General features: G+C 39.7%; 1 protein-coding gene across 4 annotated transcripts in view; it reads left to right on the top strand.

Moving 5' to 3' along the window:
• PYGL (glycogen phosphorylase L) overlaps positions 1-23,962 on the top strand; it is an 89,775-nt gene that overhangs the window by 5,277 nt on the left and 60,536 nt on the right. For 2 of the 4 annotated variants that reach the window (XM_025391850.1, XM_025391849.1), the window contains exons 2-7: positions 2,576-2,677; positions 5,252-5,330; positions 8,683-8,786; positions 15,830-15,961; positions 18,592-18,703; positions 19,040-19,122. In XM_025391850.1, the coding sequence (XP_025247635.1) occupies positions 2,576-2,677; positions 5,252-5,330; positions 8,683-8,786; positions 15,830-15,961; positions 18,592-18,703; positions 19,040-19,122 (612 nt within the window). The remainder of the gene's footprint in view (positions 1-2,575; positions 2,678-5,251; positions 5,331-8,682; positions 8,787-15,829; positions 15,962-18,591; positions 18,704-19,039; positions 19,123-23,962) is intronic. The other 2 variants (XM_025391851.1, XM_025391852.1) reach the window with 2 other exon arrangements.

Here is a 23,962-nt window from a genome sequence, read left to right as displayed (position 1 = left end):
GGGCAATCCCTAAAATTTGAGGTAACTATATTGGTGCATTTACAGATTTTTGCCGTTTTGTTTTGTGTCTAGTAGAGAAGCAGAGGATAAATGATATGGAGAGTAAGATATTGTAAAAGGAGACGATGAAGTTACTCACTGGTTCTATTTTATTTTTTTAATTAGTAAACTGTGATTGTATATAAAGAAAGTTTTCAGCAGGTCTGACCGTTGTACCTCTCACCTTCAAATCTGATGGTATTTGCCTGACTTTTACCATGTCAAAAGCAAATAATGTCTAAGTCAATAGAGAAATTTCCAATTTCAATAAGAACAAACACCAGTAAACCTTAGGTATCTTCTTGTACATAAGGAATTTGCCAGTAAATAGATCTTATAGAAAAATTTGATTCTAAAATTAATTGTAGGCCGGGCGCTTGACTTTCGCCTGTAATCCCAGCACTTTGGGAGGCCGAGGCAGGCAGATCACCTGAGGTCGGGAGTTCAAGACCAGCCTGGCCAGCATGACAAAATCCCATTTCTACTAAAAATACAAAAATTAGCTGGACATGGTGGCAGCTGCCTGTAGTCCCAGCTACTCAGGAGGCTGAGGCAGGGAGAATTGCTTGAACCTGGGAGAGAGAGGTTGCAGTGAGCCAAGATCATGCCACTGCACTCCAGCCTGGGCGACAGAGGGAGACTCTGTCTAAATAAATAAATAAATAAATAAATAAATAAATAGTAAAATTTCTTGCAGTAATCAGTCAAGGAGGAATATATTCTAGCCATGGGGTGTGTGGGAGTTAATCTTTGTGTTTCTTGGATGACTTGAGGTAGTCATGGCCAACCCACCTTACCAGAACCCACTGAGGTGCCCAATAAATATTTTATTAATGAATGGTGAGCTATGGCAGTCTGACTTCTGTTTGTCCAAAACCTATGCTTTATTCATGAGGCTCATGAACAGGAGGGGGAAAACACAAAACGTTGAATCTAGTTAGTTAGATGAGTTTGCTTTTTCTCTCCCTGAGGGTAAAAGATACTGAATTACTTTGCCAAAAATAGTGCTTTGTCAAAACCTGGTGTCAGTAACACTTTTATTTAGACCTTCATATATCTTTATAGGAGTGTTACCGGAAAGGAGTCACCATCCCAGACCCCAAGAGAGGGTTCTTGTATCTCACACAAGAATTTGAGGCAAATCCATAGAGTAAACTGAAAGCAAGTTTATTAAGAAAGTAAAGGGGCCAGGCACAGTGGCTCACGCCTGTAATCCCAGCACTTAGGGAGGCCGAGGTGGGCGGATCACCTCAGGTAACGAGTTCGAGACCAGCCTGACCAACAGGGAGAAACCCCCATCTCTACTAAAAATATAAAAAATTAGCCGGGCGTGGTGGCGCATGCCTGTAATCCTGGCTATTTGGGAGGCTGAGGCAGGAGAATCACTTGAACCCGGGAGGCAGAGGTTGCGGTGAGCTGAGATAGTGCCATTGCACTCCAGCCTGGGTGACAAGAGTGAAACCCTGTCTCAAAAAAAAAAAAAAAATTAAGTAAAGGAATAAAGAATGCTTCTTCCTTAGGCAGGGTAGCCCTGAGGGCTGCTGATTGGCTATTTTTATGGTTATTTATTGTTTATATGCTAAACAAGGGGTGGATTAGTCATAAATTTTCTGGGAAAAGGGTGGGCAATTCCCGGAACTGAGGGTTTCTCCCCCTTTTAGATTGTGTGGGGTAACTTCCTGACGTTGCCTTGGCATTTGTAAACTGTCATGGCACTGGTAGGAGTGTTTTTTTAAGCATGCTAATGCATTATAATTAGTGTATAATGAGTAGTGAGGATAATCAGAGGTCACTATCGTTGCCATCTTGGTTTTGGTGGGTTTTGGCTGTCTTCTTTACCAAGAAAGAAGTCTTTAAGAAAGACTTTGAGGCCGAGTGCTGTGGCTCACGCCTGTAATCCCAGCACTTTGGGAGGCCAAGGCGGGCAGATCACGAGGTCAAAGATGGAGACCATCCTGGCCTTAGTAGAAATTCCATCTCTACTAAAAATACAAAAATTAGCCGGGCATGGTGGCGCACGCCTGCAGTCCCAGCTCCTCCAGAGGCTGAGGCAGGAGAATCGCTTGAACCCAGGAGGTGGACGTTGCAGTGAACTGATATTGGACCATTGCACTTTAGCCTGGTGACAGAGCAAGACTTTGTCTTTAAAAAAGAAAAGAAAAGATTTTGAAATATTTTTAAATATCTTAAGTCCATGCTAATTTGGAATCATTAAAAAGGAGGCAAAGAAAACCTTTTATCAGCAAGGTTTTTGTGACCTGTATCTTGTGCGGACCTCCTATTTCATCCTGTGACTTAGAATGTCAGACCTTCTGAGAATGCAGCCCAGTAGGTCTCAGCCTTATTTTACCCAGCTCCTATTCAAAATGGAGTCGCTTTGGCTCAAACACCTCTGACAGGAGTCTCATTTGAACCTGTGGTGACATAGTCCTGCCTATTTGTTTATTATTGGTGACCTAACACATGACCTTGTGTTTTTATGTTAAGTAAGGTTGATCTCTTAGAAGAAACATTATCTTTCTTTTCTTTATTTCAGAGGGTTTATTACCTCTCTCTGGAATTTTACATGGGCCGAACATTACAGAACACCATGATCAACCTCGGTCTGCAAAATGCCTGTGATGAAGCCATTTACCAGGTACATTGTTCCTAGATTTCTCTCATCCTGTCTCTTTAAATTTCATGTGCACTTCAGGAAACTTGGGGACATTAAACAGAAAAATAAAGTGAAATAAGAGTGAAAAATCACCTCTATAGATGTGGCTATTACAAACTTTTAAAAATATACATCACTGGTCATCTCTCATTTAAGAGGAACAACCAGAAAAAGAAGTTAGAGAACTCATTATGACTCATGAGAATTTTCTTTTCCAATCAAAGTCTTTGACAGCATTGCCCACAAATTACATTTCAGAAATTAATGTCTGAACAAGCCTTTTAAAAGTACTTGAGTCTTCTGCTATCAGAATCACAAGCTTTACTTTGGGCTTCTATCTCATTTTTAAGAAATGATCAAACTTTGTTATCCATGTATCAAGGCAATTTGTGAAAATGATCAGCTTTAAAAATTCTGTTGTCATACTTTCTCTGTCGCTTAATGAGAGGTAAAATACACTTCCTCCTTAAAGGAGGAGCTTGAAGTATTAACCCTAATGTACTAAGTTGTTTTCATGAATATATTTAACTTTTTCTTTCCTGAGCTTCAGGCGCCGTCACACCCAAAACAGGTAGTCCTTAACCTTTTTACTGTAGTTGAAAGGAGAAATGTGTATTTGCAAAGACAAATTCTAAATGAGAGACTGTTCAAACTGTTCCTTTCCTTTGCCATAGGATTGTCCCCTTATGTGTCCTTCGCTCAAGAACAAACACATCTACAACCAGGTCATACCTAACCCACACGTATGTGGTTAGGTGGAGTATTTCCTGGGAAAGAACCCCTGCAGGTCCTCTCCATGTCCCTTCCCTCTCCTTCCCCTAATATCAGCTGAAAATAACATCCCTCCCTTGGAGTAGCCTATAGCCAGGCGGGGTGACGTGATCCATGTCTACTTGCTCAAAATTTGTATCATACTTTTTTTTTTTTTTTGAGACGGAGTCTCATTCTGTTACGCAGGCTGGAGTACAGTGGCACAATCTCGGCTTCCTGCAACCTCCACCTCCCAGCCTCAGCCTCCTGAGTAGCTGGGATTACAGGCATGCACCACCATGCCCAGCTCATTTTTGTATTTTTAGTAAAGATGGGGTTTCGCCATTTTGGCCAAGCTGGTCTCGAACTCCTGACCTCAGGTGATCCACCTGCCTTGGCCTCCCAAAATGCTGGAATTACAAGCGTGAGCCACCGTGCCGGCCTGTATCACACGGTAGACTTACATTTTAGAATTTAAAAATGCTGAGTGTTAGCACCAGCAGTTGGCTTACATGAGGAACCTAGTAAGCTCTAATCTGCAGAGAGCAAATTTGAAAGCCCCTTTAACACTGAACAGAAGCATAACCATGGTTGAACTCGTAAGATACAGTTGTCAAGACCTGTGTGAGAAAGTAACTTTTGGTATAAAGGTAGGGATCCAAATAGGTGGCTCCATGGAAACTGGGGCACAACTTCAAGCATTGGTACGTATTCCACATATGTTTTTAAATGTGCAAATTATTTTTCCATTTAAAAAAATAGCCGGTTTCATGGGTTGCCTAACTTTCAGATAAGAACCCAGTTGTTTCACAACAGACCACCTTTAGCCATGCCTGGGCTAGATTTGCATCTAGTAAGCATAGAACAAGTCATTTGCCTGACCAACAATTCTTTCATTGTAAAATGAGCAATGCAGTGTGATCTCCAGGGCTGCAGAGCCCTGTCCCGAGTGCACAGTGGCGCTGTGGACTCTGCTGTGTGATCCCCAGCACTTTGGGGCAGGGAGCTGGCTGGCAATCAGTCCCATCCGTGTCCAAATTCACAGATGCTGCTTGACTTCCCACAGCCTGTTATCTACCCCAGGGAAAAGTAAAGGATTTTACCCCATCCAGCTGGATTGCAGGACTGCGGTTTCCCTGCCTGCTGTCAGGCCCCAGGTCTCCGGGGCAGTGACTCAATAGCTGGTTTTGAGTTAACAACTTTTGACCCTACTGAGTAAATATGCTGTGGTCATGAAAAGATGAACTTTAGTCCATTCAGGAACGTCTGACCTCAGGCCTTTTGGTCATTTTCAAAACCCCTCAGTCCAACTAATATCAGCTTGGTACTGGACTGTTTCTGAGGTTTTAACCCTACTGTACACACACAGAAAAAAAATGTTTTCAATGATAATAGCTAACATTTATTGAGGGATATCTGCCCAAGAATAGTTCCAAATGCTTTGTTTGTATAATGTTATTTAATTCACAGCAATCATCAATGAGGTAGGTACTGTTAGCCTCCACTTTTTTTAAATAGGAAAATTGAGGCATAGAGTTAGTAGCTTGCCCGGGTCATATAGGAAGTAACAGAGTCAATAATGGACTTTTAGAGCCTACACTCTCCTCCATGCTGCAGCTGCACCGTCTCATACAGTTTGCCTCTGCAGTCAGTATCTGATACCAGAACAACCTTCAAGGGAGCTGATGCTAGTTTAGGTACACAGCTAAACCTGAAAACCTCTACCCAGAGCTGTAGGAAATGGCTGTCCCTCTGAATGGCCGGAATTTGTATCTGCTTCCGATACTGTTTTCCCTTCATTACCAGCTTGGACTAGATATAGAAGAGTTAGAAGAAATTGAAGAAGATGCTGGACTTGGCAATGGTGGTCTTGGGAGACTTGCTGGTAAGTGACATTGTGAGTGTGTTATATTGTCTGGCCGATTGAAGACATCTAAGATGCCATGCATGACCATGCCTGGAAGAACCAGACAGGCTTCCTAGAGGAAGTGCAAGGTATGACCTGGTTGTAGATGTATTTGTTCTTGAGTTTGCACTTTGGTTTGATCAATTCTACACAAATAGTAGAGACGGGAACTTGAACAAAAGAGACACTGCTTAAAACTCAGTTAACCAGATCCTTCCTATGCACTTAAGGGTATGTTAAATGTTGACAGACTAAAAAATTTATTATGCTAGTGTCCACTTTGATCACTAACCCAGTTCTGCACTCCTCCCTATAGGGGGTCATAGGGAACAGTTTAGTATTTAGAATTCGAGACCTTTTTTCCTACATATTCATGCACATTATATACATTTGTACACACACACATATATACACACACACACACATATATACGCACACACACAAACACACACACACGCATAAACGTCTGGAATATATATCTTCCAGACCTTTTTTCTACATATTTACACACACACACACACACACACACACATATATATTCACAGAAAACATTTAATTTTTAAGAAAAATAATCACACTGTATGGCTTTAATACAATGTGATTTCTTTTTTAATTTGGAGATCTATCCAGGAAAGTACATCTAGGTCAAAAGTAGCGCCTTTACTTCACTGTTATTTGTTCAAAGATTCTCAACTCACATCCTTGTGTGGCATGACCTGAGTTAAGTTGCCGTTGTTTTATTTTATTTTATTTTTTCAGTAGTAGACTCCAGGTCAGAGGCATGACCCCAGTTGGTCAATCATTGTCTTGCCTTGTGCACTTGACTGCTTGATTGACTAGTGGGCAATGATACACTAATATTATTGGTATGGTTTTTAATTAATGTCCTTTTTGTGTATAGATACAATTTGAGTTCTTTGCTTTTTTCAGGGAATAATTTTTCAGCAAATATATAGGAAAGCACTAAAAATATAATACCAGCTCCATTAATTTAGAAAATACCCATCTCTATAACCTAGTAATTCCACTTGATATCTACCCTAAAGAAGAACACACGTAAGAAGACATGTGGGGAAAATAATTGTTACAGTATAGTTTATAAAAGTACGACACCGATTGTCAAAGAACAAAAGTGACCTAGATGTACTTTCCTAGATAGATATCCAAATTAAAAGAGAAATCAAATTGCATTAAAGCCATACAGTGTGATACCATTTATGTTTTTTAAAAATTAAATATTTTCTGTGAATATGTGTGTGTGTGTGTGTGTGTGTAAATATGTAGGAAAAAGATCTGGAAGATATATATTCCAGACATATATGTGTGTGCATGGGTGTGTATATGTGTGTGTGCACATAGGTATATAATGTGAATATGTAGAATAAAAGGTCTGGAATTCTAAATACTAAACTGTTCCCTATGACCTCCTGTAGGGAGGAGTGCAGAACTGGGATAGGGATCAAAGGGGATGCTGGCATAATAAATTTTTTTGTCTGTAACTTAATATTTTTAAGGAAGATGCATTAATGTATTATCTGTGAAATTTAAATTTAATAATAAAAATGTACTACCACACATGTATCAGATTGTATTCTATGAAAAATAATTATCTCCTCTCTTTTAGAAATTGTTCAAAAATCTTCTGATTTTGCATACACTCAAATTACTAGAAATCCATTTGCATCTGTTTCATTTTTTTTCATCCTTAGTACATTAGTCATAGTGTGCTTTAACATTGCCATTAATAATGAACAAAACAAAATAAAACAATGCCTGTGGGATACTTGCCACCTTCCTGTGAAGTTAATTATCTGACAATTCAGTAGGCTTTCTATGGGGCTGCAGGAAGGCCAGCAGCACTGATGGAATGCACATCTAAGAATAAGAACCAGCCTGCCTACCTTTTATGTGAAGCCCGAGCCCTCAGTCTTCGTTGGCTAGGTTAACTCTGTGCCCGACATTCATGACATCGCTCCTTAAGTTGACTGATAAAGTCAGAGTGAAGAGGCTGATGAAGCTGAGAATTCTCATTAGATGATCTCATCTAAATTGGGACCCCCTCTAAGGATAATCTGATCACGACTCAGGAAAAGCTGAAGAGCCACAGCTCAAAGAGAACAGGAATGGGAGCAGAGCCAGGCCGTATGTGAGCATAGGGACTGGCGATGTTAGAAAAACTTGAAAGCCTAGACCATTTGTGTTTGTGGATCTCTGTTTTAAGGGCTGTACCACCAACCTCATTCAGTCCCTTTCTGTTTGATCTACAGCTTTCAATATTCTTGTCAGTTTTAATTCCTACTGTACACTTCCTCATTCTCTGTGTATTTCTCAGCTTAAATTCCTGGGAGGGACAATCTGATTAGTGTAACGCCTTAGTTCTCACCCAACCACAAGAGAGATCCTTACCCAGCCTGTTGGTTCACTGTTCTGGATCAGATGCCCTGTCATCAAATAACAGAAAATCCAGCAAAAATGGTTCAGTCAACAAGGACACGTGTTATCACATAACAAGAACTCCAGAGGTTAGGCCATGCCAAGACTGGTTTATTGAGCAGCAGGAGTACAGCAGGACTCCACATCTCTGGTCCTTTTGTCTTTCCCCTCATGGAAAAAAGATAATGGCAGCAGGGAAAATATGTCCCAGAATTCTATACCCAACAGACTTTCTAGCACCTCTCATCTGATTGAATGTCGTTGTATGCTCATGGAGAAGGAAATACAACTGCTATGATTGGCTTAGTAGATTAGAACAGTCGAGCAAGATTCACTTCCTGGTTCAGCCTCCCTGAAGCATATGATCACCTAATATCTGAACAACAGTAGAATTCCATGAGCCCGGAAGAAACAGAGCTGGCCACAGAATATCTTGTCAGTCAGGTGCTGGAAGGGAATGGGACATATGTAAGTTATACTCTCCTGGGACTGTCTTTTCCAATTGAGTGAGTCTTAGGGGAGGATAGAGAGAGCTTCCCTTAGAAAAGGCAGTGTGGGGACAATAATCGACATTATCTCGTGCAGGCTGGCTTCCTTATCTGTTCTCAAACAAAATGTACACAGTGGTTATTTCTAGATGGTGAGGTTATAGATGACATTTTCTTCTTTATACATTTTTTACATTTTCTAACTTTTGTATGGTATTAATTTTATAATTAGAAATGAGTTATTTTTAAAAAAAATCAATACCCATTGTGCAGTAGTATCTGTGCTTTAGAATACAAATGTGGTTCTTCATATAGCAATGTTTTGTGGCTACCATGTGTTTTAGGGAAAGACTGGAAATTTTGACTCAGCTTAGTGACTCTATCTTTTGCCTGTGCTCTGTTGAATGTAGCCTGCTTCTTGGATTCCATGGCAACTCTGGGACTTGCAGCCTATGGATATGGCATTCGGTATGAATACGGGATTTTCAATCAGAAGATCCGAGATGGATGGCAGGTGTGTGAGCTATCTTTTTAAATTTTGTTATTAAGGTACTTCTCTTTCATGGTGTTCTGGATGATTTATAATATATGGACCTTTAACATAGAGCTGTACTAATTTCTCTGGCATTTGGTTGGTATCAGTGAGTTCTATCTATCCATCTTCCCACTTCAGGATGTAAGTTTCCCAAGAACAGAGAACCTTCCAGTATCACTCATCACCAGATCCATGGCACCGAGTGCAGTGGCTGACTCACAGGGTGCTCTGAAAATATTTATCACTGACTGCCTGAATGTGGACCACTAAAATGTGTGAACTTATGGAGGGCACATCTTTGACTCATGATCTCAGCCAAGAACCCTTGATGGTAGGAAGCACGATGCCATTTTGTAGGTGACAACACTGAGTCTCTGAGGAAGTAAAGTTACCTCAGATCACACTGCTGGCAAATACATGTCCATATCCCCAGATTCGCAGGACCACATTCAGTATTCTCTTCTACACTCAGAGTCTTGCCTTCCTTAACATGCCAAGGTTACAAGATACAAGCCAAGTGTCCTGATTTTTTTATAAGATGAAATCAGACAGTGTTGTTAACTGTTACAGCAAATAAATCTGGCACGCATTTAAGATGTATAATTACATTGCTCCATAGAAATTTGTACAAATCTATCCAAATGACACTACTTTTACTTTATATAACAAAACCAGATTGTTAGGTACTTTTTTTTTTTTAATCTCTAGTAATTGTTTGAGTCTACAATTGCCCTAGTGTGGACAGTTTTTGCTGATACTAAGTGTGATTTAGGCTTTCTCTCGCTCTATTTTTGTCTCATATATACACCATTGACAGAAATATATATCTTCAGTTTCCAAAAACCCTGAGCTCTCTGAGCCTTTCCCACACTTATGAGATGAGTCCAACAAGAGAACACTCAGGGACTGGATGCAGAGACCTAGGCTGATGCCAGGAGAAAGGAAGATGGCCCAATGAGAATGAGTTTAGTGTCACCACTGCCCTCTTTCCCTTCCTCAGTATTTGGATTCTTTGTGAGCCAAGGAAGGGAAGAACTAAAACATTTGGTTTGATGAGAGAATGTGCCAAGGAAAAAGGCTCAGGAGAATATTGGGGATAGAGTAGAAGACAGACTTCCACATTTTGCTAAGGACCATTGCTGTTTATCTTTAGCTACCCGCAAACAAATAAAAGCTGAGAGGCAGCATCTTATAGAAGAGAAGCCTGGGTCCCAATTTGTCATTTGAGACCTAATGTCAACTTAGGAGACCTGATTACTTTTATAAGGTATGCTGCCTCAATTAGGTTACCAAACTTCCCTGAACCTCAGTTTTCTCAATGACAAAATGGAGATACAAACTCTACAGAATTATTATAAAAACATGTAAAATATCTGGCACACAATAAAATGCTAATATTAGTAAGCACACAATAAAATGCTAATTTTGCCTAAGAAAAGGAGGACACTTTAATAAATTGTGGTATTCTATAATAAAATATTAGTGAAGCCATTCATATTATAGTTTTGATTAATTTTAACAAAATAGGAAATCATTTGTGTTAGCTATAAGTAGAGGATATAGAGTTATAAGGGTGATATAACCTCAGCTATCCAGAAGAGGCCAGAAAGATAAAGGAAAAGTGCTAGAAAAAAATACATCAAAGCTTCAACAGAAGTTATCCCTGGAAGACGGGCAACTTCTACTGTCTTCTATGTACTCTTCTACATATCTCATTTTCTGTAAGAAATATATGTACTATCCTCTATTTACTCTTCTACATGTTTTATATTCCATAAGTAATGTGTATTTTGTAATCATTAAAAGTTATAAAAATGAAATAAGTTGTTCCTCTCCCCAATGGAATAACCTAGAGTTCCATGCTGAGAGCCTAGTTTAGCAGGCATTTCCAGGACAACCAAAACTTTGACACAACCTAACCAAACAACACATGGTATCTAATTTTAGCCTTTGAAAAGGATACTGTGTGCTACTCACTATACTCCAGAATCTCCAAGGATCTCATTTCTTATCTCTTAACTACTGTCAGATGGAAGATTTAAAAGAAGCTCAGGAAAGAAATCTCAATATTTTTTTGTCTCAGGTATATTTTCCCCTTACATTTTATGAAGGACCATTATTATCACACCTACCTTTGCTCTTTTTAAATGATCTTTATTCCAGGAAACTATCTCTTTCTCTCCTATCAGACCAAGAAAGCGTGTATTCCAGTGTTCTTTAAAAAGAAAAATAAAGAAAGACCAAATAGGTTTTGCTCATTCAAAATATTGCAAAGCTGGCCAGGTGCAGTGGCTCACGCCTGTAATCCCAACATTTTGGGAGGCCGAGGTGGGTGGATCATTTGAAGTCAGGAGTTCAAGACCAGCCTGGTCAACATGGTGAAACTCCCGTCTCTACTAAAAATACAAAAATTAGCCAGGAGATAGTGGCGCACGCCTGTAATCCCAGCTACTTGGGGGCTGAGGCAGGAGAATCGCTTGAGCCTGGGAGGCGGAGGTTGCAGTGAGCTAAGATAGTGCCACTGCACTCCTGTCTGGGCGAGTGAGTGAAACCCTGTCTCAAAAAAATAAACAAATAAAATAACATAAAATAAAATCCAAAGCTAATCTTATCAACCATCATTTCTTCTTTCATTATGACTTGAAATTGAATCAGGAGAGTATGTGATTTTACTTAGCACCTCCATTGTTTATTGGAATGGGATTTTAACTGTCAAACATAAAATATATCATACCATAAAAAAGAAATTATTTCCATAAAAAACAAAAAGCATCTGTCAAGAAAGCAGCAGGCCTCTTCAGAGTACAGTCATGTCCCCACTCATACGTAACACTGTTCTTACAAAGGCAGATTTGAAGAAGACTAATGAAAATTCCACATGCTGGGAAGATTTTTAAAGGTTGATGGGCTTTTAATTTTTGAGTCTCTTCAAGGAAGATTTGCAGTCATAGAGTGTTCATCATGAACCCCCTGAGGAAAATAATTGTATTGCTAAAATTCTATATTTACCATCTACTCTCATGGGGAGTGCAGTAATAGTCCTCTATGAAAATTGCTGGCCCTGAGGAGGAAGTGGGGAGAAAGACGATTGCAACAACCTCACAGAAGTTTCACAATCACACCAAAGCCCTAGGTGGAAAGGCGCTCACAGTATGTATCTCGGAGCTGGATCCAGGTGGCTTCTGCAGCCCTTCTCTTGCCTCTTAGAACCCACACCTAGTTCGTGATAGCCAGTCATGCACGATTCACGTTACTCAGCAAAGCTTCTAATTATCATTGTGGACTTCTTGGTGTGCCACAGAAACACTTATCAGTTATTTATAACATCAGAAAGCCAAGTTCATGGGCTTTCCTGATGTCTGTTCACTGGTTCTTTGTGGACTCTATATCCCACAGGTGAAGAGCATTTCTTAGAATTCGGTCAACAGAGTCTCCTGGGCTGACCTCTCCATCCCTGCTGGCTGGGACAGGCTCCATTGAGTCATTCCTCTAAAAAAATGCCTAGTCCATCTGCCACCTGCACCCAGGTTGGCTCTTTTACTCCACAGATCCGCACTTGCTTTCTTCAGCCCTGTGCAGCCTCTGGGATGAAACAGCTCTGACAGCTCACTTGGATGTAGATGAAAGTTCTCCCATCTTGGCCCCCCACCCCTACCCCTTCATATGATTAGCATGTTAGTGCATTTTGGGGATCACTGGCTACGTGGAGACCTAAATTTACAGATCAATTTGTCAATTCATTGGAAGAAAGCAAGGTAGAGAGAAGGTTTATCACCATATGGCAGCTTCTGTGGATTTAGTGGAGGCAGCAAGGGATAGTTCTCTCCTTCTCCTCAGATCTCTCAGATCAACTTATTGTTATGAAACATTTGTTTCTCAATCTACCTTAAATACAAATCTTATAAAATTGATATAATTATTCACCAATTCTTTACTGAATCAGTGAGAGATTCACAATAAAGAACAGCAAGCAAATAAAGTCTCCAAGTTGTTAGCCCCATAAAGCTAAAACCAATCATTATTTGGCAGGAAAAAAATTCAACCAACATTTGATGGCATTAAGAATGTCATGTGGCCGGGCGCAGTGTCTCACGCCTGTAATCCCAGCACTTTGGGAGGCCGAGGCAGGCGAATCACTTGAGGTCAGGAGTTCAAGATCAGCCTGTCCAACATGGTGAAACCCTATCTCTACTAAAAATACAAAAATTAGCTGTAATCCCAGCTACTTGGGAGGATGAGGCAGGAGAATCACTTGAATCTGGGAGGCAGAGGTTGCAACGAGCCAAGATTGTGGCACTGGACTCCAGCCTGGGTGACAGAGCGAAACTGTGTCTCAAAAAAATAAAAATAAAAATAAAAAGAGTAAATGCAACCTCTGACTTCCACAGGAGTCAAGGAGTGAACCCACAGGAGGAAGTTCAGAGCCCATCCTCTCTTATCTGAGCACTTCAGGCTTCTTGGGGGCAGGACAGTATATGATCCTGCTGCATTTCTCAGCAAAAAAAAAAAAATGTCATCAGTTCTCCCATGGTCATGAGTTTTCAGAGGAAAACTGTTTCTGCCTCATCGTCCTCCTATTTCATATAATGCTTTCAGATGGGTTTTACAACAGCCCTGCGTGCTGAAACAAGGCACACAGGCCTATGGTTCTTTCCTGTTACAGGAAGCAGTGTTCACATTGCTCAGTATTTTAAAACCCAAAATTGGCCCTTGCCTAAGTGCAGCATAAAGTATTTTGTAAGTCAGGGTGTTTTGATCCTTTGTTGATGTTATCATTTTACTTATTATAGCGTTTCTAGTTATGAAGCTTGTGCTAATGGACTTTTTTTTTTTTTTTTTTTTGAGATGGAATCTCGCTCTGTAGCCCAGGCTGGAGTGCGGTGGCACAATCTCTGCTCACTGCAACCTCTGCCTCCCGGGTTCAAGTGATTCTCCTGCCTCAGCCTCCTGAGTAGCTAGGATTACAGGTGCCTGCCACCATGTCCAGCTAATTTTTGTATTTTTAGTAGAGACAGGGTTTCACCATGTTGGCCAGGCTGGTCTCAAACTCCTGACCTCATGATGCGCCCACCTTGGCCTCCCAAAGTGCTGCGATTACAGGAGTTGCCACCACACCTGGCCAAGTTAATGGACTCTTTAACAAGCTTCTTGTCAATTGGCAAACCTCAATTGTTTCTTTATTAAAATTTTAAGAAGATGTGACTTTCTGATGAGCTCAGGTCTCTCTCCAGCCTTCCCTAGGCTTCATCTTGCATCTGATACCTCCTCCTTCCTCCAGTGGCTCTCTAGCTCCTAGCTCTCCTAACTAAAGATGTTGTTGCTATGAGTCCCATTTCCATTCATCATGATGCTGGTAGTTAATATTAGTGGGAAGCTTACCAGCTTTCTTGATAAAAAGTCATTATCAAAGTTTGAATAAGTGAACGTGTATTCATTTGTCTAGCTGTTGACAATAATCTTTAGTGTTTATTTTTGTCTCTTCACACTGTTCCTGAAACAGGCATTACACTCATGTTTAGGTGATCATGAGATGTCCAACATTGTGTTTAATTCTTAAGCAATATCTTTTAAAACTACAGCTGAGTTTTCTAAGAGGTGGATATGAGGAATCAAATAGGTAAAATAACCATCTTGGAGATGATCTCATTGACAAAGCTGCTTTTTTTTTACCCCCTTCTGGCCAGAACACAATTCCATTTTTTAACGTATAGTCATGCACCACATAACGACATTTCAGTCAACAATAGAGCACATATGCATTGGTGGTCCCATACGATGGTAATGGAGCTGCCTCCTATAGGTGTACCATTTCTTATGTCTTATACTGAATTTTTACTGTACCATTTCTATGTTTGGATGTGTTTAGATACACAAACACTTACCATCATGTTACCATTGCCTACAGTATTCAGTACAGTAACGTGCTGTACAGGTTTGTAGTCTAGGAGCAGGAGGCCATACCATATAGCTCAGGTGTGTAGTAGGCAACACCATCTGTGTTTGTATAAGTGCACTCTGTGATGTTTGCACAATGACAACATTGCCTAACAACACATTTTTCAGAATGTATCCCTGTCATTAAGCAATCCACAACTGTATGTGTAATATTTTAAAGGTTAATAATTTACATTAAAAATACATCCCCCTCCAATGTGTTTGGTGGTGGTGGTGTTCTTATTTTGATGTGTTTGTTTGTTTGTTGCAAATGAAAATGTATTTGATATCCAGGATATCCTAAATAGAAACCATAGTTTAAAATTGTATATAAGAAATATTTTGTTATACATTGACATAAATACCTAGGAAAATATTGAAATTGTCAATAAAATAAGTTCATTACTTCTTAGAATATGTTATTTTCAAAATAAACTATAATCTATAGTTCATTATCAAATCAAAATTGCATAAGGATTAAGATAAGCAAAGACTACGTAATGCAATAATGTTCTGTACCTGTATCAATAAGCTTGATTAAAAGAGTGTTCTGTAAGTAGCATTTTCTAACTGATTCTGTATATTCGAGCCACAAGAATCTTGACTGAACCCATTGTGTAGGACTCGACAGGCCCAGGTATCCAATGGTAAACATCCCCAGAAGGCCTCTGTCTTTAGCTGAAGCTGGACAATTGGATTCACAGATGTTAAGACACAGGCTGTGGAACACAGAGACCTAAGGGCAGATCTTATCTCTGTCATTTACTGTTTGACCTTGAGATCTTATCTGTACCGTTTACTATTTGACCTTGAGCAGTTACAATTCCTCATCTTTAAAAGAGGAATCATAGTTCCTTCCTATATGGTTGATATAATGTGAGGATTAAATGCAGTCATACATATAAAATATTTAGAGCTGTATTAGCAAGTATTATTATTGTTAATTGTAGGCTGTAAAACAATTATAAAAGAGTACTCAGTATTCATAAGTTGTTTCAGTTAAAGATGTTTTAAACTTAATATAATTGAAGGGCTAGGTTCACATTTCCTCACAAATAAATTCTAAGCAATACTGTATCCTTTTGCAGGTAGAAGAAGCAGATGATTGGCTCAGATATGGAAACCCTTGGGAGAAGTCCCGCCCAGAATTCATGCTGCCTGTGCACTTCTATGGAAAAGTAGAACACACCAATACTGGGACCAAGTGGATTGACACTCAGGTATTCAGAGTGCTCGCATAGCCAGCATTTTGTATAGTATTTAGTTCAACAGATAATACATTGACTATGTAGCATACAGTGTGATATTGAGTATAGGGCATGTCGTGTATTGAGTAATAGAATATATTTTTGTAAATAAATCTGTTACTTCTCTTAGTGCAACCCACTCATTTTGGAGACAAGGGAGCTGAGGCCAAGAGAGGAGTGACTTTTACAAGGGTCATTTTGCAATCAACTTTGTCAGAAAATTATCGGTTTGTTTGTTTGTTTGTTTGTTTTTTGCTTTTCAGGTTTTTTTTTTTTTTTTTTTCCACCAGAAAACTGTCAGTTCTATAGTAACCAGCATGCTTACCTCTTTGGTTTTATATTAAGGTATTGATAGCAAAATTGAATAATTTTAAATGTCATTCCTGGCTGGGTACAGTGGATCACACCTGTAATCCCAGCACTTTGGGAGGCCGAGGCAGGCAGGTCACCTGAGGTCAGGAGTTCAAGACCATCCTGGCCGACATGGTGAAACCCCAATTCTACTAAAAATACAAAATTAGCCGGGCGTGGTGGCCTATGCCTGTAGTCCCAGCTACTTGGGAGGCTGAGGCAGGAGAATTGTTTGAACCCGGGAGGCGGAGGTTGCAGTGAGCCAAGATCATGTCACTGCACTCCAGCCTGGGCGACAAAACGAGACTCCATCTCAAAAAAATAAAATAAAATAAAATAAAAATAAAAGTATGCAGTTTACACAATCAATCCTGGAAGCATTTTATTTACACTCTGGGTCCCACTGCTGAGCTAACCTGTATTTACAAAGCACCTCTAGATATTTTCATAATGTATCAAGAAATTCAATTAGAGAGAGTGTGTGTTTCTGGGCCCACAGAGTTAAGGTTAGGAGGCAGAGGTAATATAAGTGAGCTGGCCCAAGTCATGCAACTTAGCTTCATAGATTGAAGTAATCACATGAATTAACCCCAAACTGGTACCCAGTGAGCTCAGAGCATGAGGCCACATGTGCTCTGTGCATGCATGGGATGGCTTCCAATAAAGTCAAATGACACAGTCATGTGTCAGTTTAGGTCCTCGAGGAAACAGACACCAGAGAGAAGAAGTGCAAGTGACATACTGGGGGGATGCCTATGAAAGGTAAAGAGGAGAGGGAGCAGGACGAGGAAGTCTTCAGACTGTGACACAGGTGTGCCACCTGTGAAAAGTGAAGCGCAAAGAAGGAGGATTCTCATGGAGAGCCTCAGACCACAGTGCCACTCTGAGCAAGTGGCCAGGCTGATGGAGCCTGAGACTACAGATTGCCCATTAGAGAAGTCCCGGCCCTAGTGTCCCAGCCACATGGAGCGTCCCAGAGAGCACAGCCTTGGTGTGAGCTCTGAAGGAGCAAGTTCTCTTTGAGGTTCTCTGAAAGAAGATCTAAGCTGTGCACTTCCTGGGCTGCCTTAATTATGCTTCAAGGGTCAGAAGGGTCAAACTCTTGTTTGAACCGAGACTCAATCCCAGCCTGCAAATGACTTTCCCTGATTGATTACAACTTCCTTTAAAAGTCCAGAGACTTTTGTCTCTTAATGAAAGATATTTAAATGGGGGTAATTTATTACTTTGAGGTCACGGTGATCATGAAAGCATGACTGAATATATGTGATTGATATGGACTAGAATGCTTCATTCATTCACAATTTGGCAGACCAAATTAAAGAGATGCGTGTTTAGGTTTCAATGCTGCCGTGACTATGACCTTGGGCAAGTCACTTCTCTCTCAGCTTCAGCTCCCTCATGTCCAAAATAAGTGGGTTGCACTAAATAAGATCCAGCATCCTCCAGTTCAATTATTCTGTCATTCTCCTTCCTTCGAGCTTGACTCTGATGAGGCAGGGAATAAAAATGAATCGTTTCTCACATGAATTTTCGATGCACTGTGAAACATACTTCATCTTCCTCTTCTCTATTTCAGTGACTGTCACAAAGATCAAGCTAGATTTTCCAAAACTTACCTCTTAGACTCAACTCAGCTAATTATCAGTTGATTTGGCAGATCACTATAGGAATCACTAAAATAACTCCTTATGCAACTTTAAAAATCTAGCACAGCATTTTAAATATTATATGAGATGTTATAGCTTCATAAATTTCCTATTCCATTGATTTTCATCATATTTGAAATCAGATCACTGAAAAACCTATGCAAAATGTATTCTAAGTGCTATTTTTTGGTGGGTACAGATTCACATTGTCACTTTGTTTTCATATCATATTTTATTATTATTAGAGCAATGGCTTGATATGAAACATGAAAGATAAACTTTTTTGAATACCAATACCATATCATTCCATTCCACTGCATTTATATCAGGGCAAGGACACATAGAGAGTCAACATAGAAACATTATAAAGGACCATCAGTGTGGATAGTTCCAGTCACTAGATTGTACCAGGTGGGGGAGGAACCACATGTTCCTCTAATACCCTTTGCAGCCCTGGGACCCTCTTCTCCATTTAGGCCTCACACAATTTGAGTTGGTGATGGAGCCAGGAATAGAATTCCATTGCAGTCTCTCAGCCCCATGTTCAACCTATGTCATCACACTTGGGAAACAATGAGCAGCTGTTTCTGTTTAATCCTACAGGTGGTCCTGGCTCTGCCATATGACACCCCGGTGCCCGGCTACATGAACAACACTGTCAACACCATGCGCCTCTGGTCTGCTCGGGCACCGAATGACTTCAACCTCAGAGACTGTGAGTACAGCACAGGTCTTGGTTTCTTTATGCGTGTGCTTAATCTTTTTGATTGCTAGTTAGAACCAAATTGAGCTTGAAACAAACAAACAAAAAAGCCTTGAGTTTCTGATCTGAACTTCAGTGACTAAGCAGGTGTTGTATGGAGGAAGTAGGGAGGGCATTTTTCAAGCAAATCTCATGTGAAGTCCAGCATGATGGTGTGTTGAAATCCTTTGGGATTTTTAGGAATTTTAGGAATCCCACATGACACACAGCACAGAGCCAGTGAGATCAAGAGGTTTCCAACAACAATGGCTGGTTTCTCTATTTATTGTTTCTCTAACTTTCCCCTAGTTAATGTTGGAGACTACATTCAGGCTGTGCTGGACCGAAACTTGGCCGAGAACATCTCCCGGGTCCTCTATCCCAATGACAATGTGAGTGATCAAGGTTGCTTTCTTAGTGGCAACAGGAGCAGTTTATTTCACAAGAGCCTGTTCAGTAACCTATAAAACACATTTAATATCAATGTTTTTCCATGTGCAGAAGAAGCTCCATATTTCTTCCTGAATTGTCTAGATTTCCCCTCCCAACCAAGTAAGGAAAACAAATCTGTATAGTTCATGAAATCAGAATTTATATTTTGCCCTTGATTAGTGACCCCATCACTAACGGGGAAGTTCTAGAGATGTATTTTAAAACAAAACCTGGATACAAGAGATGAAGTAAATCACTGGTGAAGCACTACTTCCTTTCCAGATAGAAAGTTTATCTGCAAAGTCAGAAGACACTGAAGATTTCCTGCTTCGCCTCTTCTCTCACTGACTAGGCCCTTTCTGGTCCTCTACCCTGATGCTAGATGGAGTCAGATACCCTGGGGTAGTCCCATGAACAAACGCCTGTTTCTCCTGCCACTGACTTGTATCTTTTTCTTTTGTATCTTTTTCTTATCGTCAATTCAATTATTCTAATTTTATTATAAATATAGCTTGGTTAAGAAAAAACACTTGGGGCCAGGTGCAATGGCTCATGCCTGTAATCCCAGCACTTTGGGAGGCTGAGGCGGGCAGATCATTTGAGGTCAGAAGTTCAAGACCAGCCTGGCCAACATGCAGGAAAATCGCTTGAGCCTAGGAGACAGAGGTTGCAGTGAGCCAAGACTGCACCACTGCACTCCAGCCTGGGTGACAGAGTGAAACTCCGTCTCAACACACACACACACACACACACACATACACACACCACTTGGAACTGGATCTCAGGTAACTGCTATTGATTCTTAGTTCTTTTAAATATATGCAACTCTAAACTTCTCTATGGGTAAAATCCTTTTCATGAAGCTCTAATGATTTTTTCAAAGTTTTCTCAGAAGCAATAAAATTAGCACTCTGCTTTACAAAGATGGCAGAAAACAAGGATCTTGGGGGGACTAGGACATGAATAGTCCTTAATACCAGATGTCCACCTGCTGTTAAATCATAATCCCTCAGAAGGGAAGATGATTACATGGATTTTGCTGGAGCATTTTTAGGAACCTAATGGTATATATTATTATTCCTTTGTGGAAAACATTGTGGCTTCAATACATTTCAGAGAAATCTCTAACCCAAAAGCAAAAAGTTATTCTATGTCAGGGTCAAAGTAAGAATTCTTCCAAGTCTGGGACCATACTGCCAACCTAAACCCAGGCTGCAGGGGCTTGAAATTCATCTTCCTGTCTTCAGTAAGGACCAAAGCTAATTTTACTGTGAAATAATCATCTGCAGTAACTGACAATATATACGAAGTTAGCATGGGGCAAAAAGTTGACTAGATTTGTTGGGTAAAAGGGAGCTCTCAGGATCATGTTTTTGTTTGTTTGTTTTTAAGAGTGAGCTGATAAATCCTTTTGTACTGTAATTACAATAACAAATTCATTCTTCTCAACTTGGCCATAGCCCTAGTCCAAACATTAGTTTCTCTTCCAGGAAGCCTGCACCTTTCTTCACTCTGCAGCTTTGAGATATCTGTTCCCTGCTTAAAACTCTTGAAAGACTTTGGATCACCTATAAGAGAAGGACAGAATCTTAGTCATGTTACCTAAGTTCTTCATTGATGTGGTTACCAGTCCCCTGATGCATCTTCCATGACTTTGCCCCAACAATAGGCCCCAGCTGTGCAGGACTATTGACCCTGTTCCTTCCCACCTCCATGCCTTGCACGGCATCCGTTGCTTGCAGGGAATATTCTGACCCTGTGTGTCAATTCTGACACATTCCTACTCATCTTTTAGGGCTTAGGTTAAGAATTACCTGATCACCCAGGTTCTCAAAATACTGTATATTTAGCTTAACTTAATTTTTTTTTAAAAAAAAAAAATCATCACATTGTATTTAGAGCCTTGTTTATACCCCTCCTCTGCCTACTAATTTGAACTTCTTCAAGTCAAGGACTGTGTGTAATTAATCATTTTATTTCTAGGACCTTAAAACTTTCCTGGCTCAATAAATGTTACAGTTTATTAGAGATGGATTCCATAGTGCTATTTATTATGTTTTAGAATAATGACTTCATAACTTTTAGAATGATACATGTCATTAGAAAAAATATACAAGTAACATAAAAAGTACCAAGAATAAAATAAAAGCTGGTTCCTAATTCTACCACCTATAAATTTCCGTTGGTACAGGTTGAGTATGCCTTATCCAAAATGCTTGGGACCAGTAGTGTTTCAGAATTCAGATGTTTTCAGATTTTGGAATATTTGCATATATAATGAGATATCTTGAGGATGGGACCCAAGGATAAATACAAAATCCATTTATGTTTCATAAACACATTATACACACAGCCTGAAGCAATTTTGTACAATATTTTTAGCAATTTTGTGCATGAAACAAAGTTTTGACTCTGTGTTGATTATGACCTGTCACATGAGGTCAGGGGTAGAATTTTCCACTTGGCTGTGTCACATGAGTACTCAAAAAGTTTCAGATTTTGGATTTCCAGATTAGAGATGCTCAACCTGTACTATCAATCCAGACAGTTTTCTATTAATGACTTTTAATTTTTAATCCAGACTTTTAATTTTTATCAAAGTTGTATATACACATAATTGATTTTCTGGGTACTTACTTCCATATTTCTGAATAACATGCAGTTATTGCTACTTGTTGATTTTTTTTCATTTTTACAATTGTTTGTTGACTCCTCACCATTGAAGATGGAGAATCTAGCTCACATCCTCACATGTACTCCCACCCTCACCACATGAACACATACTTCCCATCCCCAATTCTCTCAACATGCTTACATCATAATTTCCACTAACTCCTTAATCAGCATTTACATTATTATGACTATGTAATGCTACAGACAGCTGATCTGTGCATATGTGTGTCCTCATATAATGATTACTTTTCCTTTTCTTAAAATGTTTAACTTATCCTGGAATTAATAATTTTAATTTCTTTGCTTGCTTGGTTTTCTGATGAATTTTCCCTAATTTAGCCCATACTATGCCCAGTTATATACATTTCCTCTCAATATGTTCACTTTGGTTATTCTATTAACTTAGTCTTTTTTTCTGATAAATACTTTTTAGTTCATTTAAATATCCCCTTTTAATAGCTAAATCCCAGAGGAAAATGCTAATTCTAGGAATGTGTTTAACTGAAAAAGACTCATATTTCCATTTAAGTTTAGGCAATTATTCTTGACAGGAGGTACACTAACTAATGTTGCAATAAAGCCTCCATCAAGTATCTCATACTTAAGCAAAGACCTCAAATCATAGTTTGTAACTTATTGCAGCCTTCATTCAAAATATGCTTTATGGCCTGGTGCAGTGGCTCATGCCTGTAATCCCAACACTTTAGGAGGCTGACATGGGCAGATTGCTTGAACTCAGGAGTTCGAGGCCAGTCTGGGCAATATGGTGAAACCCTGTCTCTACAAAAAGTACAAAAATTAGCCAGGCATGGTAGCGCATGCCTGTAATCCCAGCTACTTGGGAGGCTGAGGCAGGAGAATCGCTTGAACCCGAGAGGCAGAGGCTGCTGTGAGCTGGAATCAGATCACGCCACTGCACTCCAGCCTGGGCGACAGAGTGAGACTCCATCTCAAAAAAAAAAAAAAAATAGCCAGGCCTGGTGGTGCATGGCCTGTAGTCCCAGCTACTCAGGAAGCTGAAGTAAGAGGATTGCTGGAGACTGGGAGGCAGAGGTTGCAGTGAGCCAACATCACGTCGCTGCACTCTAACTTGGGCAACAGAGCCAGACCCTGTCTCAAAAATATAAATATAAATATATTAATATATATGTTTAATATATTTTAATATAATATTTTTATTATATATACACATATATATTTGTTTTGTATTATCTGTGATCAAGGAAATCACTGATATATTCCTATCAGACTGAAAAACAGGAAACTCTGACATAGGTCAGTGACATAGAATCACTGGCCTAGGTCAGTGATTATACTTTTAAGTATTAGGGAGTTTAGAGCCCCAGATATTCTATATGCAGACCTCTATGCTCATATTCATTTGTTTTAATAAGACTTTGGTCCAAGGCTTACATTTCGGGGGTGGGGTGCTCATCATTTAAAAAATTTTAATTTTAATAGTTTTAGGGGTACATGTAGTTTTGGTTACATGGATAAGTTCTTTAGTGGTAATTTCTGAGATTTTACACACCTGTTACCTGAGCAGTATACACCCAATAAATTGCCTTTTATCCCTCAAGTCCCCAAAGTCCATTACATCATTCTCTTACCTTTGCATCCTCATAGCTTAAGCTCCCACTTACAAGTGAGAACATGCAATATTCGGGTTTCCATTCCTAAGTTACTTCACTTAGAATAGTAGCTTCCAGCTTCATCGAAGTTGCTGCAAAAGACATTATTTTGTTCCTTTTTGTGGCTGAGTAGTATTCCATGGTATATATGTGTGTGTGTGTGTGTGTGTGTGTATATGTGTGTGTGTGTATATATATATATCTCACATATTCTTTATCCACTCATTGGTTGATGGGCACCTAGACTGATTCCATATCTTTGTAATTGCGAATTGTGCTGCCATAAACGTGTGTGCGTGCGTGTGTCTTTTTCATATAATGACTTCTTTTCCTTTGGCTAGATGTCCAGTAGTGGGATTGCTGGATCAAATGGTAGTTCTACTTTTAGTTCTTTGAGGAATCTCCATACTGTTTAACATAGTAGCTGTACTAATTTACATTCCCCCCAGCAGTGTAGAAAGTGTTCCCTTTTCACCACATCCACACCAACACCTAT

This window comes from Theropithecus gelada, chromosome 7b (assembly GCF_003255815.1).
Source record: "Theropithecus gelada isolate Dixy chromosome 7b, Tgel_1.0, whole genome shotgun sequence".
NCBI lineage: Eukaryota > Metazoa > Chordata > Mammalia > Primates > Cercopithecidae > Theropithecus > Theropithecus gelada.
The sequence above is the reverse complement of the archived record's forward strand: the minus strand, read 5'-3'. Positions and strand labels throughout refer to the sequence as shown.